At 38.8% G+C, this 17457-nt stretch overlaps 1 protein-coding gene across 1 annotated transcript in view; it reads right to left on the minus strand.

Annotated features, from left to right (window-relative positions):
- Positions 1 to 17457, minus strand: part of LOC306767928 (matrix metalloproteinase-17-like) — a gene marked incomplete at its 3' end in the record, with an annotated part of 82273 nt that overhangs the window by 2909 nt on the left and 61907 nt on the right. The window contains exons 5-9 of the mRNA XM_079256100.1: positions 13281 to 13457; positions 12373 to 12475; positions 10768 to 10850; positions 9806 to 9958; positions 8355 to 8612 (exon numbers count right to left, since the gene is read on the minus strand). Coding sequence (XP_079112226.1) covers positions 8355 to 8612; positions 9806 to 9958; positions 10768 to 10850; positions 12373 to 12475; positions 13281 to 13457 — 774 coding nt within the window. The remainder of the gene's footprint in view (positions 1 to 8354; positions 8613 to 9805; positions 9959 to 10767; positions 10851 to 12372; positions 12476 to 13280; positions 13458 to 17457) is intronic.

Raw genomic sequence — 17457 nt, forward strand, 5'->3', positions numbered from 1 at the left:
GGCCTGCACACTGCTGACGCACAATCAGTTATTGCTAAGCTGGCACACACTGGTGTCACAAACAATGCAATGCCACAACCTTTTATTTCAGTAATGTTAGATGGTGTTACAGCTGCAACATGGATGAATACTCTACTTTAAATGTTAAGTTCTGTGTGTTTTTTTAAAAAATTTTTTTATTCTAAGACATGACGTGTAACAATTGAGGCAACTTTGCTTCAAGATTGAGCACCCAGAGTGTAAGCCAGTGGATAATTGAGGCACCAGTTGGCACATATACAAACAATCTTTAATTAGAAAGTGTAAGAAAAGCATGCATGCATAGCAAAATGTGAATATATCCTAGTAGTACCCCTGATACAGCATTAAAATAACATTTTCATGTACTGTGTGTGGATTTTATTTAGAAAACAGCACTGCAACATTATGAAGAAGGGACCAGAAGCATATTTTTCTGTGTGTTGACTAAGGCAGAACAAAGCAAAGCCTTTTGGGTATTTTTGCCCTCATAACTGCACTGTGTCGCTTGACCACCGCTGATATATCCACCAATCTGCCTGTCCTTTCAGTACAGGGCGTCCAAGTTAATTAGAGTCTCCAAATACCAAATAGGCTTAGACCCTTTGCACGTCTGATGTAAATGCCACCTTGCAGCGAGCCAATATCACACGTGATGATGTGAATATTGAGGGCAATCGTTTTAGCACATGATCTTTGCTCTCGTAGCGAGTCAAACATGAATTCTACTCCGCATATAAAGCACTGCATTCAGATGAGACAAAAAAAAAAAGAAAAAAAAAAGTCACATTCTCTGAGTAAAGCCACACACTTGACAGTGAAGGATGAATCCAGCAAATTCTACATTAACTGACTTTTAATGGTTTATGAATTCATTCATTTTCCTGCAGCTCGCAGATGGAATGGAGGTGGAAGGCAACCACTTTGTTCAAGGCCAGCCACCTGATTCCTATTCATTTTCTTCATTAACTGCTGACAGAGACAAACAAGCAGAGAGAAGAGTAAACATGTGATAAAATTGGGGCTCATTAATAACAAGTAAGAGGCAAGAGATAAACAAGAGAGAGCAGAGTGAAGAATGTCCCCCTCGCTGATAATGACTCGGGAGCTCGCATTCAAGCACTCCAAGGCCTATCATGTCGCAGCTCTTGAGTGAATAATTTTTCAGACGAGTAAGAGTTGATGTCCTTGATTTAAATTTCCATGCTTTTTCCTTGATACTGCATCAAACAGTATTTCTGACACAATGTGAGATCCAACATATCATTTAAAAGCGTCATTCAGCAGCAGCTGAAGCCTCTGCTCTTTGCCTGGTTACAGTATCTAGCGCTCTCACCCACTGCTACTTTGTTCAACAAATGCAACACACTCGTTCAACTCAGTCTGATGGCAAATTGTGAAATAGTCATAAATTTGATCCATTCATTCACCTCCACAAGCCCAGCTTTTGGTGTTGTCTTATGCAACTGCACAAAAAGTAGCATAACATATGAAGTATTATGTTGCCTCAAAGAGTACTATGGGAGGAAGAGCCTTTAGCTATCAGGCTCCTCTCTTATGGAATCAGCTCCCACCGTGGGTTCGGGAGGCTGACTCCCTTCACACCTTTAAGATCGAGCTGAAAACCTTCATTTTTCATGATTCTTATAGCTATGATGTGAGTTGGAGTCTATATGTACAGGACCCAACTGTCCAGGTTATGCTCTTTGCTCTTATAATTATGGGTAGTCTAGCCAACCTTTACTTATGTAGCAATGGGGATGTTACCTGATGCACTGAGAAGTACCTCACTCTGTTTCTCTAACATATTAATGTATAAATATATGCCAGTATTGCCATCTCCAACTTATTTCTCCTTTTTTCCACAGGTTTTCCTGATTAAGTGCAATTGTACATGTTGTTCTGTCTTTCCTGTCGTCTCCACCCCAACCAGTCGAGGCAGATGGCTGCCCTCCCTGAGCTGGGTTCGGCCGGAGGTTTTCTTCCTGTTAAAGGGGAGTTTTTTTCCTTCCCACTGTCGCCGCATGCATGCTCAGGATTGGGGATTGGATTGAAGTCATGACCCGATGCAATCAGTTGGTTTCTATTATAGAATATGTATGAATTGGCTTGAATTGATGTGTATGTTGATTTGTGTATGTAAAGTGCCCTGTGACAACATTGTTGTGAAGTGGCGCTTTACAAATAAAGTTGAATTGAATTGAAAAAATAGTCATGCACTGACTGTTACATCACATCACGCCTTTACAGTCCTGTGTCTGTTTTTTAGGCTTAAAAAACTGCACAGCCATAATGAAATAAATATGTCTTTGCAACTAAAAGGTCCATATAAATACTTTTGGAGTCACAGTGAAGAGAGCAGTTAGACATGGATTATCTGTATACATGTTACCAGATAAATAAAAATGACACATAGCATGAATAAAAAAGTTTTGGGTAAACACATATACGATGAAGGTGAGTCTTGCAGATATACTTCCTAACTTCTATCAAATAATTAAATATTATGTGAACTCTGCAAAGGCCAAGCAAACAGTTCAGATAAAGTCTCCAAAATGGCCATTCGATCCTGTTCTTAACGTCCCCCAGTTCACATCAGACTTTTTAGCGTTAACAGGCATAAAGTAGTCGGAAGGGTTGGGAGATGCCAAGTAATTTCTTGAATACATTAGTGCTCACACTCACTCTCCTACTTTAAAACATAATTCTCCAGCATATTATGTGCTCCAAGTCACAAACTTCATGGTAAAGGTTAACCATTTCATATTAAAGTAAGGTAAAGAAAGCTTTATGTTTTGCATTACATTTGATGGCAAAAACAACACTTGGAGACGTTTTTTTTTTTTTTTAAATTTTATGTAAGGTTTAAAGAAATGAATGTACTGAGTCACTGCTGGATGCCTGATAAAGGATCTAAGCTGCGGTACATTATCAGCTGTCAATGCAAAAATAAGGAATCTAGCTCCTTCCTACAAGATTTCTCAGATGTGTGGGTGTTTTTGATATGCACTTAGAATTTAAACAAGTTTTCTTTTTCTTCCTAGGAGGTAAAATTGTGTTCAAACCTTTTGTTGTATTTCTACTAAGATCCAAGGATCTTATCTCAGTAAATAGGGCTACTCAATAAAATGCACATACAATGCCAATAAGGTTCAATGTTGCTTCAATACTATAAAAACATTTGTGTGACACAATAACTGATTGAAGCTATAGTGGAGAGTATACCAGGCATTACTGAAAACATTACACATAAAACCATGGGAGCACAGGAGTACTCAAACGCTGTTTTAAAAGTACTACTCAGAAATAGCGCCTCTTAATGGGGAGGGGGGGATTTGGGGTGGTAAAATCTCCGCCATACTTCCTTAAGCTCCTGGTTCCTGCAGTGGAAGTTGGGGTCAGGAAAATGACCCTAATAAAATCCCTGCTCTGTGGGGAAAAGCTCCAAAAGTTAAAAACGCATCAACTGTAATAAGATATATCATTTTATTCACTTCACCTCTTAATGGTGTGGTTTATCGCCTGCACTTGAGCTGGGCTGCAGCATGTTGGAACAAATATAAGGGCTACTTGTGGCACTCTGACACAGGTTTCTGTCGATATTTTGTAAAAAGAAAATCATCTGTGACATCTCTCAGCCAAACTGGGTTTCACAACATATCAAGCAAACTCAGAAGAAGTGAGGGCTACACATATTGTATTCCTTAATATGCCTCAATATGCCCATACCTTTTAATCTAAAGCTTATTTCAGACCTACAGCGTAAAAACGATGAGTTCATACACTCACAATACCAACCTACTCAGCCATCTGTCAACACTGTTTGAAATACAGCTGCGTAGGATTGAGTGACACTTTTTTTTTTTCCACTCTTCAACTCATACCTTTTCTTTTCTTAGAAAGCAAAAGTCCCGGAGCTGTCAAATCTGGAGGACACATTCCAGACCATGCAAGTCTAGCTAAAAAACTGCACAGACCGCTCAGAGACAATTATGTTCTTGATGTTTTTGTTGCAATTTTCATTCTAAACTTTGTAACCTTCCACAATTCATACAACGTTGAAAGAAATGTTCAATTTTGCACACATTGTTTACACAACTTACACTATGTGCTAATTTCAGAGGCTAAAACATACAGTGAGCTTCTCATTATGTTCCTTAGATTTTGTTTTTACAACTGATCTTGCAGGTTTTTTTTCTCTAAATAAATTTAGCACAAAATTTGTGTTTTGTCATACATCGTTGGAAAGCCTGATTAGTCATTTTTTACAAGGTAAGACTTGAAAGATTTGTGCTTGTGTGGAATGAGCAGCAAGCTAAATATGTTTTGAGTGCATGGTAACAGCACAAATAACAAAACATACACAAAAGTAGCCATTTTTACACTTCATTCATTTCACATAGTCAGGTACCTCAGCAGTGTGTGTAAGTTCCACACACAGCAACAGCTTAGCAACTCCTCATCATGCTGGTCACCAGTCTGGTAACATTCTGCTGAAGGATGGCATCCCATTTATCAACCAGGAGTTGCTGAAAGTCAACCAGCATGCTTGTGGCTGTCACTATAGCACATACAGCATGCCCCGGTGGGCCGCCTGTGTGCTGAGCAGGGTTGAAATCTGGACTCACGTCAGGTCAGTTCTGGCTGTACTCTGTGATGATCCTGTCTCTGGGGAGTTTTAACTCTGAAAAACAGAGTAAGGAGCCAGTTTCTGCAGATATGGGATTGCCCCTGGCTCTAATCCACAAACCAACGATGCATTATTCTTATCATGTGTGTGACCCTTCAACTTCCAGGCCTATTAATTCTTAAATTCTGTATAATATTGCTTTTATACTAAACAGTAGGTGGTAATGCATTATTTGGGACTATTTTTTTGCAGCTGATTAATGCATGAATGAGTCTCTCGTGTACTGTGTGGTGTCCTACATAACATATTTCTGGTCCTTAGTAAATTATTTTTGGTCCAGGAGGTGGTGGGGGGTGGGGGGAGACAGATATATATATATATATATATATATATATATATATATATATATATATATATATATATATATATATATATATATATATATAAATCAATTAAAGTGCCAGATAATTAATTATATTTGATGTATACCATGGTTTCCACAACAGTGATGGCATTTTTTCAAAGGCTTTATTTACTTGGGATTATTTTAGCTTCTTAAGGATGCTAACTAAATATCTACACAAATGTACACTGTTTCTATACACTATACTCTACATGCTATTGTTTAACTTCATATTCCTAGAGTAACATTACAGTGTGGCTTCCTCATAGCTACATCCTTCTAAAATGGCAGAAATAGTCTGTTTTACAGTTTTGGCAGCTTACATTCATTTTTCTTGTACTAGTTATGTCATATAGTATGGATTACTGATAAAATCTCCATCTTATTTAAACCACCCCAGCTTGACTAACATACCAGATCTTACAGGACTCAGAAATACAGTAAAACAAACAGAGCCTTTTCTGACACAACCTTACGGGGTGGCTGCACATAATGTGTTGAAACTGTTCCTCAGAAACAATGTTAACTCTAAAAAATGAAATAACAACATTGATGTGATGGACAAAGGAAATTCTTTTTGGCTGGTGAAGTAGAATACTCCTATTCAAAGAAAGTTGGGAAGGTGGGAGAGTAGGAACATTGTAAAAAAAAAGTGCATTTTAAGCTGTTGATGATGTTAATTCACACTTGCTACCTGAATAGGTTAAGGCAGGGTTACTAATTCTTGCCGTGCAAGAGCTGCAATCCAGCAAGTTCTCCATGTTTTCCTGCTCCAATCCACCTGACTCAAATTGATAAGTCATGGTGCAGAACTTGAGAGGCTGTTAGATCCATTTAATTTAATTCAGGTTTTGCTGAAGCAGGAATACATTGAAAATCTGCTGGGCTGTGAGTTACGGGAAAGGGGGTAATAAATGAGCCCTTAATCCTGGGTTAAGGGCTCATTTATTCATCAACATTAAATATGTATACAGCCTTTGTCCATCATCTATGTTCATAATGAATATTTTAGTACATTTTTAGAACTTTTGAAGTAAAAAGAAGAAGAACAAGATCAAGAGGAGCAAGAAGAACAAGATGCACTGTATTAATGGCTGCAAAGACCATTGGCTTCTATTGGGTTGCCTTCTTTCATGTCTCTTTCTGTGCACAGTCGTGATCTCTTCCACCATCACCGTGTTGCTACAGATGAATCTGTTTGGTGTGGCCATTTTGTGGCACTGCTATCCATTAGAGCCTAATTACCTTATGTCTGCTACCACCTACCGACATGGACAGCGGGACGCAGTTCTGTTATTGCTTGTGCTTTTACTGCTTGTGGTTTGATCTGTTTGTTTTACTGACCTAATGAGTTTTTCTTTATCTTCACAGTTTTATACAAATTAGCAAATAACCCCTTAAACATCAGGGCATTTGTCAGGCATTTCCTATTTCAATACTACTGCTGGTCCATAATCCCCCTGCCGGTCCATCAGTAGTATTGAAATATGGTATCAATGCTATGCTACAGTATCCATCATTGAAGGTATCAATGCTTTTCTGATATAATATTAATACACAATAACTGTATCTGTTTGTTATCCACAAACAAAAAAGGAGACATATTTTAGCACAAGATTGTGATTTCACCTTTAAAATGGCACAAGGGCGGGGCCTGATGGTTCAGGGGATAACTCAGTCTCCTAAAGTTGTCATTTACTCTCAGCAACACTCCAGCCGTTCCGCCATGTTAAGCTTGCAACATGGTGAAACATCAACATGGATACATACGGATACAGCTGTTTACCTAAATTCACTGTGCTGGTGTTTGGAATAAAATCCAGTGTCTCCTTTACCATTATTTTAGCATTATTAATGGAAGAGGATGTGCTTCCTCTATTTATCTGGATTAATCCATTGAACCTGAACTCTTTACTGCCCTCTGGTGGATATATTGCCTAAAAACCAAGCCAATGTTAAACATGCATGGCAGTATGTAGCCAGTGATGTTTGACGTAGACACATTTTAATGCATATAAAAGGAGCATACATGAAGCCCAGATGGCAAAACAGAGTTTGTATATAGGCTAAGGTTTGGGGCTTAGTGATAGTTGTTGGATAAATATCAAATGTCTGACTTTAGAGGTGTAGGTGCTTCTGCCTGCAGCCGGCCCGAAAACCACATTATTTTAACAAACAGTGCAGTCTCATAAAATCATGTTCATTTCATATAATTCTGTGACACCAGATGGAGATAAATCGTTCTAGGGCACCACTTTGTTGTCAGCAGTTATAATTATTATCCTTATTACAGCTGCATTAGTCGACCTTTTTCCCTTTATAGTAACTGAATAAGTTTAATTGCTTTTGCCGTATCTGTAATTTCTGCTGCCTCTCCTCAGAGTCTAATAATCATTACCCATTGTGTTTATTATCTTTGTGTTTGTGTTCGTCAACTTATTTTTCTTTACTAGATTCCTATTTTTTTCCCCTACTTTTCACATGTACACCCGTGTCTTTATTCATTTTCATAACAAACTGTCATTGTATCTCCTTTTCCTTTCCAGCTGCTCTCATCTGTCCCCATATCAGTCTCTATCGCTTTTCAGTCTCTATTCATCCTAGGCCGATGAAACAAACATAGAATAAGCTTTGATGTGGCTCCAGTTCCCAGGCCGCATGGTCTGTCTATGTGCATTTGTGCGTGCTGGTTTAACCTTCCAGGCTCTGCGGTGATAATGGCCGGGAGTGAAAACCGTGTGATTGACTGGTCTTCTCACTCTGTATTTCCCACGCACACACACACACAAACACACACACACACACACACACACACACACACACACACACACACACATGCTGTCCCACTCATCAAATAGCTTTGAGACCTTAAGAGTCTATGAATTCAGTAGACAGAACACAGACTGCTAGGCTCCTGACAGGAAAAGAGCATCTTTGTATGTATGCACATGCCCTGTAGAGTAGGCTAGGGACAGCCTGGCTCTTGGTAAGGTCCTCCTTGATGAGCTGCAAGGTTTGCATGTGCTTAACACTGTTGATGTGTTGGCAATGTGTGACACGTCAAAATAAAAGATAAAGATACGAAAAAACAACAATATGAACACACATATAACAAGACCTCAGTCCCCCAAATAAAATAAAACACAATAAATATGTCTTAAGTGAATAACAACACATTAGGAGTTTAATAAAAACTTTACTGGCTATTTATACAAGAGCTTGACTCTTGACTTGTGCATAACTAGCTATGCACAAGCAGGAGGAGGCAGAAGTAGAAGGAATACTTGCACCAGTGTTACTCACCATCAGACCACCTCATGGCATCATCTATTTGGGATGGAAGTCCTTTCCAGATGGTGCTGTCTTTGGGGTATCCCAGGTCCATGCGCCTTAGGTGGTCATCATAACGCCAGTAGCGGTTGTCCTTAAAGAAGTATGTTTTGTCATTGTGAAGCCAAACAAAGGCTGCATCCACACCCTCCATGGGGAGGCCAAAGTCACTGATTGGACGGGGGTAACCCTCTTCCACGATATTGTCTTTGAACACCCAGTATTTCAAACCTAAAACAGGTGAACAAATGGAAAACACAGACTTTACAAATATCACACAGCAAAAATGAAACCATCAGACTTTTAAATCTGCATCTTTTTTCCTTTGCTTTTTGTTTCTGCTGCCCTACCACAGGAAAAAGTACGCTTTTACACAGAAGCCATGAAACAAAATACACAAAAGTTAACTTAGCAGATGATAAGTTCAACATTTAAGGGGGTAGTGCATCCTGAAATATGTCTTTTGAGTTGCAAAAACAAAAACCTTACATGACAACCAGTCAGACTGTTGTTAAAACTTGCATGAAAAAATAAATAAAATTTTGGATTTCATGTTTTAAAAACAACTGCAAACAGTGTACTTTTGCAAGTATAGAAGTAAAAATCTTGTTCTCATTCCTTGCTGATCCTCATACAGTAAGGCACTGGCTGCAGATTGCAGGGCAGTCTCCGGACTGCAACACAGCAAATATGTGTGTTTGCAATATATACTTCTTACAGGAGAGTTTTTCCAGCGCTGTGGAGGCTGAGATAGTTTTCTTTTTTCATTTTTTTAAAAATTTTTTTTATCAGCAGCTGCTCTTCACTTCACTCTTTCCAAACCCTTAGACTCATCATTGCACTGTAAGTCTGCAGTACGATGTAGCCTGTTTTACATGAATGCAAAACATGTGCCAGTTTATTGTTGTTATTATTGTTACTATTGTTAGATTTATCTGTCCAGAAAATGCACATTGACATTAAAAGTGTATTTGATATATGAGCATAGTGTTGTAATTTTGCTCCCAGTACTAATTTTCACACCACAATATGGATTTACAGTGCCTATGTAACAAATAGAGAATAATAATATGCGGTAGAAGTAAACTTTTAGAAACTATAAACTCCAGCTCTAAAATTTTGATTTGCATGAACTATTTCACAAGATTAACTTGTCCTTTTTAGCAGGGGATGCATTTAAAAGATCTGTGTGTTTGTAAGAAATATACTTTTTTTTTTTTTTTTTTTTCCCAGTTTTTGGCACTGATAGAGCCACGCATCTAGATTTGATTAAATCTATCATATTAATGATTCAAAAGATTTAGTTTAAAATGAAGAAGATAAGAGGAAAATCCGGTGACTACTTCTTAACTGGACTCCTTTTGGATTTCAAGATCTATTTGAAGAGTTAATGTTGTGTTGAAATCAAAGTTTTGATACTGTACCTTTAAAAAACACTATTTTATGGTCTCCAGGCCTCTCGTAGACCGCATCCACGCTGTCCAGATTGGTCGGGAGGCCCCTCCAGAAGCGATGAATCTGAGCAGGACGCAGAGACACCAGGTGCTTCTCTCTTGTAAGTCTCCAGAAGTACTTTCCTGGGGAACAAAGCCAAAGTACTGTGGATGTGGTTCTATTCTGACACACAGCTGGTAATGATAAAACCGCTTGTGTTGCAAGCAGTTTAATCCTAACAGCACAAATCCTCTCTTTTCCAGTTTGTCTTTTGTCACCCATTTTACCTTCAGCAGAAATTACTCATGTGGCTCCAGACGAAGTTGCCAGGTCAAATTTAAATGAGGGTTCACCTCCTTTAGAGAAATGTGGATACGAGATAATGTCTGAAACTTCTCAGATGTGTCAGACGGAGCAGGTCTGAGGTTGGACATGTGTGGCAGGGAGACATGACGGCATATGTCCCCAGCTAGTCTTGGTCAGCATGCAGAACTTAACTTTTCTGACATTACATGTCAGAAAAAGAATCAACATTAAAACACAAAGTAAGTGTTGCAATGACTCGTGAAGTTTTAACGTCCTGTAAGTTAGATTAAATATTTAAAAGGTTAAAAAAAGAGGTCAGAGCAAAGAAATGTCAGGGAAAGTTCAGCCAACTTCACCAACACTTCAAGCATGAGCCTGCTTCTTCTCTCCATCGTCAGTAGGAAGCTTTGGGGTCATTGCTCCAGAGAACATGAAAGCCTGATGTCACTTTTAGGACTGCAGTCTTTCAGCAGCTTGTCTGTCTCATGCAGGTGTCTCCAACTACCACCCACTCTCTCATTCTCAGCATCTTTCCTTCATGCTTTCCTTTAACTTCGCTCTTTCTCCTCCCTTGTTTTAGTCCTTTTTTTCCCCTTACATTGTTCTGCAGTTTTGCATCTGCCTTTCTCCCTTTGTGCCATAGTACCTTTGAAAAAGAAGGCTTCTCCGCGTATCTGGGCCACCGCATCAAAGTGACTGGTGCATCTGTCTGGGGCGTCTCGTGCCAGCCTGATAGAGATGAGAAGAAAGGAGGAAAAGTCATATAAAAAAAGGGAGGGTTCCAAAACCTCTTGGACATTTATAAAGCATAAAATCTTTAACCACCACTGATTATATGTCCGGTGCTTTAAACGACGTTGACGCTGATCCTTTTTAACATCTTTTCATACCGGCAAAATTTACTGAAGCTTTTCCCTTCATCCGTGGATAATAAAAGCCTCTGAATAAAATTAGCAACACCGCTCCAAACAAAAAAGAGGAGACCCTTATCAGACAGACACGGTGGGATCCCTGTGCACATTTATTCCTGAGGTTTTTTTTTAAGTGATTTAAAGCTTTAACGTGTCCTGCCTGCCAATGGTGAAGCTATTAGCGCCACAGGCCTGAGAGTGGGAGCCCGCCAGGCCTTATATTACCAACAAGGCTCTCTATTCAGAGCTCTATTAAAACTACATCACTGCCTAGTGGTTGGATTGGTGCTGCTGTCAGGACTGATCGAGTTTTCTCCCTCATCATAGGCTGATAAAGTTAGTGGGAAATAATTAATGAAGCCAGCGATGGTCTGGATGTGAGGAGCTAAAGCGTTTAAGTATTTAACCGACTGTTTTAGCTGTTTCTCAATGCTACCTTCTTATTGATGTTTCACAGTGAGATTGCAAATGTTTGGTTGCTTCATGAGGCCAGCGGGGCATTGCAGACCTTCCGAATAGAGACGGCATTGTAGATTTTATTCGTTGGATCCCTTGGGGGCAACTTTAACGTTAGAGCATCGTGGTTTGGGTGCATAGTTGTGTGTGTGGGCATCTAAAATGCATAAATAGGCAAAATTAAGTCTAATTATACTTGAAAAACACAAAAAATGTACGGGCTGATAGCTGCCCAGCTGTCTCTAGGGAGTTATTTAATTAGATGGGCAGGCTCCCAAGCTCATTCTTTTTCTCAGCGCTAATTTGCTTTGTTGGCACCGCAGGACTTCATATCAAGCTCCAAAAACTCCACTTTTTTTTTTTTTTTTAGAAGGAATCTATGGTCTTCCTGTGTAGATTCATCACATTGTGCTCCAGCAAGAGTAAAAGTAATTCTATTAAAGAGAACACAACCGCAAAATTATTCATGCACCATCAACAGGAAACAATCAGGTAAGAGAATTCTTCCAGTAACACTTTCCAGTAGAGTGCATTAAGTGAACTAGCAACGCCACCTACTAGGCTAATGGATGCGCCGTTTTGGTTTTAGGCTTGAGATCCAGGAGCATGGTTTCCACTTTTTCTTTTCCAAACTTGGATCAAAACACAAACACAATAAAAATTGTGATAATATATCACTTCACTAACTGGCTGCATTGCTTTGGTGCCAAACTTGTACTGGGCCAACTGGCTTTCATTGTGCATTCAGGACAGGATTTGCTGACTGAATGTTTTAAGGTTGAGAAACGTTTGCAGCACCCAACAAGACTAGTAAGACTAATAAGACAGGCTTCTGTGATGAGGGATCCTGCATATGAAAGACTGAGCATATTTTCTCTACTTACAGGACAGTGGATCTGTTTTCAGGAAGGTCCAGCAGGACAGGTGGCTCAGCGGTCTGAGCCGGGTTCCCTGGTTGATTTGTGTGTGACACTGACTCTCTGACACCTACAGGGGGACAACAACAAAAAAAAGCACATGATGCAAAATCCTGGTTCTTATTTATTCTTTTCCTTATTTCTTAGTTTGCTCACATGTGTTCTTTAACTTTCTGGAAGCTCTGCCTGCATTTCATAACCCTGCAGAACACCTGCCTGGAGTTTCTCTCACATTGCCACTTCATGCAGTAAGGTCACATGTCCTAACAAAGTCCAATTAATTCCATCCATGTTTTCATTAAATCAATATCAATGCTCTACAGAGCTCATCAGCTGCCGCTTCCTGCACAAGAAGGACTCTGTACCAATAAACAGGTGTTACACTACGACACCGGGAGAATATACAATGACAGCTGAGACTCACGAGTCAAGGCTAGAAGAGGAAGAGTCTACAAACACATGTAGGGGTCGAAGAACGGCTAATTTAGTCAGTATACACTCCAACAGACATGTTCGTGCTCATGAAATTATATGAAGTTTATGACCGGCTGATATTGGCAGAGGCTTACGGAGGTGCAGAGAGGCGAGGAACACCTAGATGAAATCAAGTCCTCCTGTAAACTCATGTGTGCTGTTACAGAGTTAAGGTACCCTTCATTGTTCCAGACACCTTGTTGTGTTTTCTGAGCAGCATTTTCTCCTGTACTAAATGAGAAACAGAAATGCTATTTTTCATGCGTGGGTGCTGTTTGAAACTCTGTGTCAGATTCAGTAATGGAAATATGATGGAAATGCAGCTTTTTCCTTCCCCCTGTTTCACTTCCACACACACACACACACACTGATGTAGTCAGTTGCCGTGTGTTTCTTCATACCGTAAAGCTGCCAGACACGGACTTTGTCCTCATAAGGTAGATCGTATTTCAGAGGGTCTCCCACAGGACCCTGGTAGTACGGTCTCATGATGGACTCCATGGCTGAGGTGTGGACCAGGCCGATGGCGTGACCGAACTCATGGACTGCAACCGCGAACAGATCCATTCCATGAGAGTCTGAAAGAGACAGAGATAAATGAAGTGATGAGAATTATTAGATGTGTTTGCAGGATAAAAATGATGTCAATCCCAATATAACTATTTGGAGTGTTGCTTTAATTTATGTAAAAATAAAAAGCAAAGTAATTAAGCAGGTACTAAAACTTTTTTTTGGGACACTTGTATTTGAGGTCTGGGTTAGGGTTAGGGTTAACTTGGACCACTAGCTTTTCAGATGTTATGATACTTTCACCCAAGTAAGTCATTGTTGGATTTAATTAAATCAACAAGTAAATGAGTCTAAATAATTAAATTTGTCAATATAAGATATCCCAGGTCAGTTGAGTGTAAGAGGAAATAAAAAGGACATTAGCCCGCCATCATTTATAATACAAGCAGTTAGGAACCACCAGCAGACTTCCTGTTTCTGCATGTAGAGCCAAAACTGGCAAACAGAGACTAAGTGCTTCTGGGGAAGCTTGAAACTGGGGATTGCCTTGCAACCACCAGTACAGAAGTCCCCCAATCAGGCCTTTTTAAAAAAAAAAAAAGAAAAAAAAAAAAGAAAAAGAAAAACTGTCCAGACAGGAGCTACTCCTAACAACACAGTAAATACCAGCCTGCAGGGAATTGACAAAAGGAACCCGAATCCGTCTCAAAATCCTCAACAGACTAAACCATTAAATTAAGCAAAGCGAGTTTAGTACACAAAGTGATTCAAAATCCTTTTATAACAGATTAAAGAAAAAAAAAAAAATCAAAAGCTTCTGCGTAAAAATGACATACTCACGAGTATCTGTCTGCAACCATAACATCTGTTGAAATACTTTTGGAGTTAAAAAAGGAACGTTTGTGAGATTTGTCAAGACGTGTAAATATCAGGATAAATGTTGTTGAGGAAGAATAAATAAAGATTGAACACAGCACATATAAAAACCAAAAAAAAAAACCCTTGCAAGATGAGTATTTCTATCCTTTTGGAATGATTTAGCTGCAAGTTCTGAGCTTCTGACAAATCATAGTACGATAAATGAATATTATTATTTTTACTATGGGTATTACTGCAGACAGTGAAGGCGAGGTCTCTCGAATGACCATTTTGGTAGTTTGGCACCATTTTTTCCAAAGGTCCTTGGGGGGACCTCATCTTCTAAAAGGTATAAATAAAAAGAAAATACTCATTTGAAAGACATTTAACTTTATACATTGATATTTAATCAACATTCTGAGGAATGTATGGATCCAATTTAAACAGAAATGTGGACGTGTGTTTAGGTGACACGGAACAAGAGACTTAAAGACAGAATTTGACTAAATATATGGAAAATTGTAAAGAAAAAACAGTTCACTACATTTTTAATGCAATGGAAAAGTGACTTCCAGAAAACTCCTGAAGTGGCCCACCGAAAGCCTGAACCTGAAAACTGGTGGACGATCTGGACAAGCATGACTCCACTGACCTTAAATGTTTCAGCCAAGAAGAATGAAATAAAAACCCTTTAAAGTAAAGTCTGTTGTGTCATTTAAAGAAAGGCTTGATCCTTCAATTCCAAATGTGTTTAATCCAGGTAACATCTGAAATGTCTAAACACTTCTAGGGTTTTTACATTATTTGTTAATAACCCCTGAAATAATCACTGCTTTTCTGTTTCTTCTTTGTTCATTTTGGGATCATAACAGATGGATTATTCAAGAAAAAATAAAGAACCCACAGACACCAACATTAGTGTTTAAAAATGTAACTATCATGCAGAATAATAGTTGGCTGGTTTTAACATCATGACTTAAAGATGTTTTTATGAAATCGGTTGCATGGCTGAAAATCTGGACCACATCTAATTGGATTATTTGTAAATTGCTGCTTCCCCTTAAGTTGTTTTTTTGTTCATCATTTATATTCATTTCAGTCGCAAACAATATTTGTATAATCATTCCTGCAACGCTCCTCAATAAGCCCTTTGGGAAGATCCACAGCGACAGTCACCTTTCTGCTATAACTTTATTTTCTAAATTGACCCTGTTCAGGTACTTTCAATCCACCTGCTTATGGTGCAAATTAAGAGGCATGACAGACAGCTCAGGAAGCTTTGAGTGCTGTTCAGTGTGTGGTGTAGTGAGATAACTGCAGTAATGCTACCTGAGTCCCTGAGCCGCCAATGAAAATCTGAGTGCGAAAAGACACCTAAAGAGGCTGCAGGCTAATAAAGCTCCTTCCCTCCATGTTCATCCAAAACCTGACAAGAAAAAAAAAGTCTTCTTAAATGCCTTGTCTGATTCTCTGAAGCAAGACAAAAATCCCTAGTTTGGAGATTTAGGTTTGCAAATATATGGAGAGTGTGTCACACCAAGCTGGCTTGGGGTTCCTCGGTGGCTCGGCTCAAGTCAGCTTTCAGTTAACCTTGGGTTAGCCTCAGCTGGGGACAAGCACTCGTGCTTAAAGTATTCACCTGGGCTATCCAGGAGACAAATGCCAAGCCTAATCTGCAGGAGCACATGGTGCAGGTGAACAAAGGGAGAATAGAGAAAAAGAACAGAGGCTCAGAGCAGAGGATCTACCATGTCATCGTATTTATGGCCTATGTGAAGCTGACAGACTAGACGAAATGCCTGTGGACAGATTCAGAGCAAAAATAATTGTGTGAATGAACCACTTTCATTTCGGAGGGCAGGAAAATATACACACAGAGTAGAGTTTTGTGCAGCTCTGAAGCTGAATTCTCAGGGGTTCAATCTTTGTTCTTCCAGATTCACCAGTGACCCTCTAAGCAGCTTTGTATCAAGCCAAATGCTTCCATTGCAGTGTGCTGAGAATAGAAAAAGAACTTTGCTCCCTATACAGCTACACCTTTCCTGTCTGCTACTCCTGCACTCCTCCAAAACAAGGAGCACAGATGCTTTGATCTTGGTCAGAAGGATTTATAAAAGAGTTATACCTGTATGGATTTAAAAAAAAAGAAAAAAAAATGGATGAGCACAGCATGGACAGAAGTATGTAGGAATCTGGAAAAGCTTATATCTGCATTTAAGGCTTCTTGCTCTTTTTTTCTTGCCTTTTATTTAATTTGTGACAGTATTAACAGCACAACTGTAGATGACAAAGTACAAAACAACAATAGAAGAAATTAGAAGAAAAAAACATAAAAATCAGTTGAAAACATGCTTTGGTTCATCTAAAGTATTTCTAAATTCCTAATTGTTTTTTCATAAGTACAATATAACAAACAGATTTAACATTACTGACAATTTTATCCCATTAATGTTTCCATTTTGGTCATTTTGTATTATCATCTGCTTTCTCAACCTTTTGTCCAAACATTGATTCTTATTATTGTTCAAGCAAAAATAAAAAAAAAAAAAAAATATTTTGTTTGTTTAATGCTGAAGGTTTAAGGTTAGACAGAAAATTATCCTGTTTAACTTTTGAGAAAATATAATGGCTTGTGCTGATTTTCTTTGTTAAACATCTATCTCAACAACACTTTTCATCAGTTTTCATCACATATGATCTCCAACAGATACTCAAGTCAGTGTGTAAGCGCTCGATGCTACTGCTAAAGTCCTTTCTTGTTTTTTATGTCTGTCTGTGGCTTACTTTGGTTTCCAACATGTTCTTTTCTTGTCTCACACAGTTTTGCATGTCAATTTACTTAATCATTATCAAACAAGTTTATATAAATAAATGATCAATGTATATTTAGTTTATGAGTTATTCCTTAGGATGTGTAATATGTCTTGACATATTTGTGCTGTGATGTTGAGTTAACCATTGGCTTTGGCAATGTTGTCTGTTATTATCAACATACAAAAGTACAATCAGCAACTTAACTTCTTCCACCTTAAAAAGTCCCAAATAAGAATAGTCAAATGCATTGTTTTGGTGTAAAAAGCAACATAATGCAACCACAGTATAATCACCTCTTAATCCTGTTTGAACTAAATCAGCTGTGACGGACCCCCCCCCTGCAGCCAGTTACTCAATTGAAGACAACTACAACTAATTAAATGGCTGCATTGTGCT

The sequence above is a fragment of the Telmatherina bonti genome, assembly GCF_933228915.1.
Source record: "Telmatherina bonti genome assembly, chromosome: 17".
Taxonomy (NCBI): domain Eukaryota; kingdom Metazoa; phylum Chordata; class Actinopteri; order Atheriniformes; family Telmatherinidae; genus Telmatherina; species Telmatherina bonti.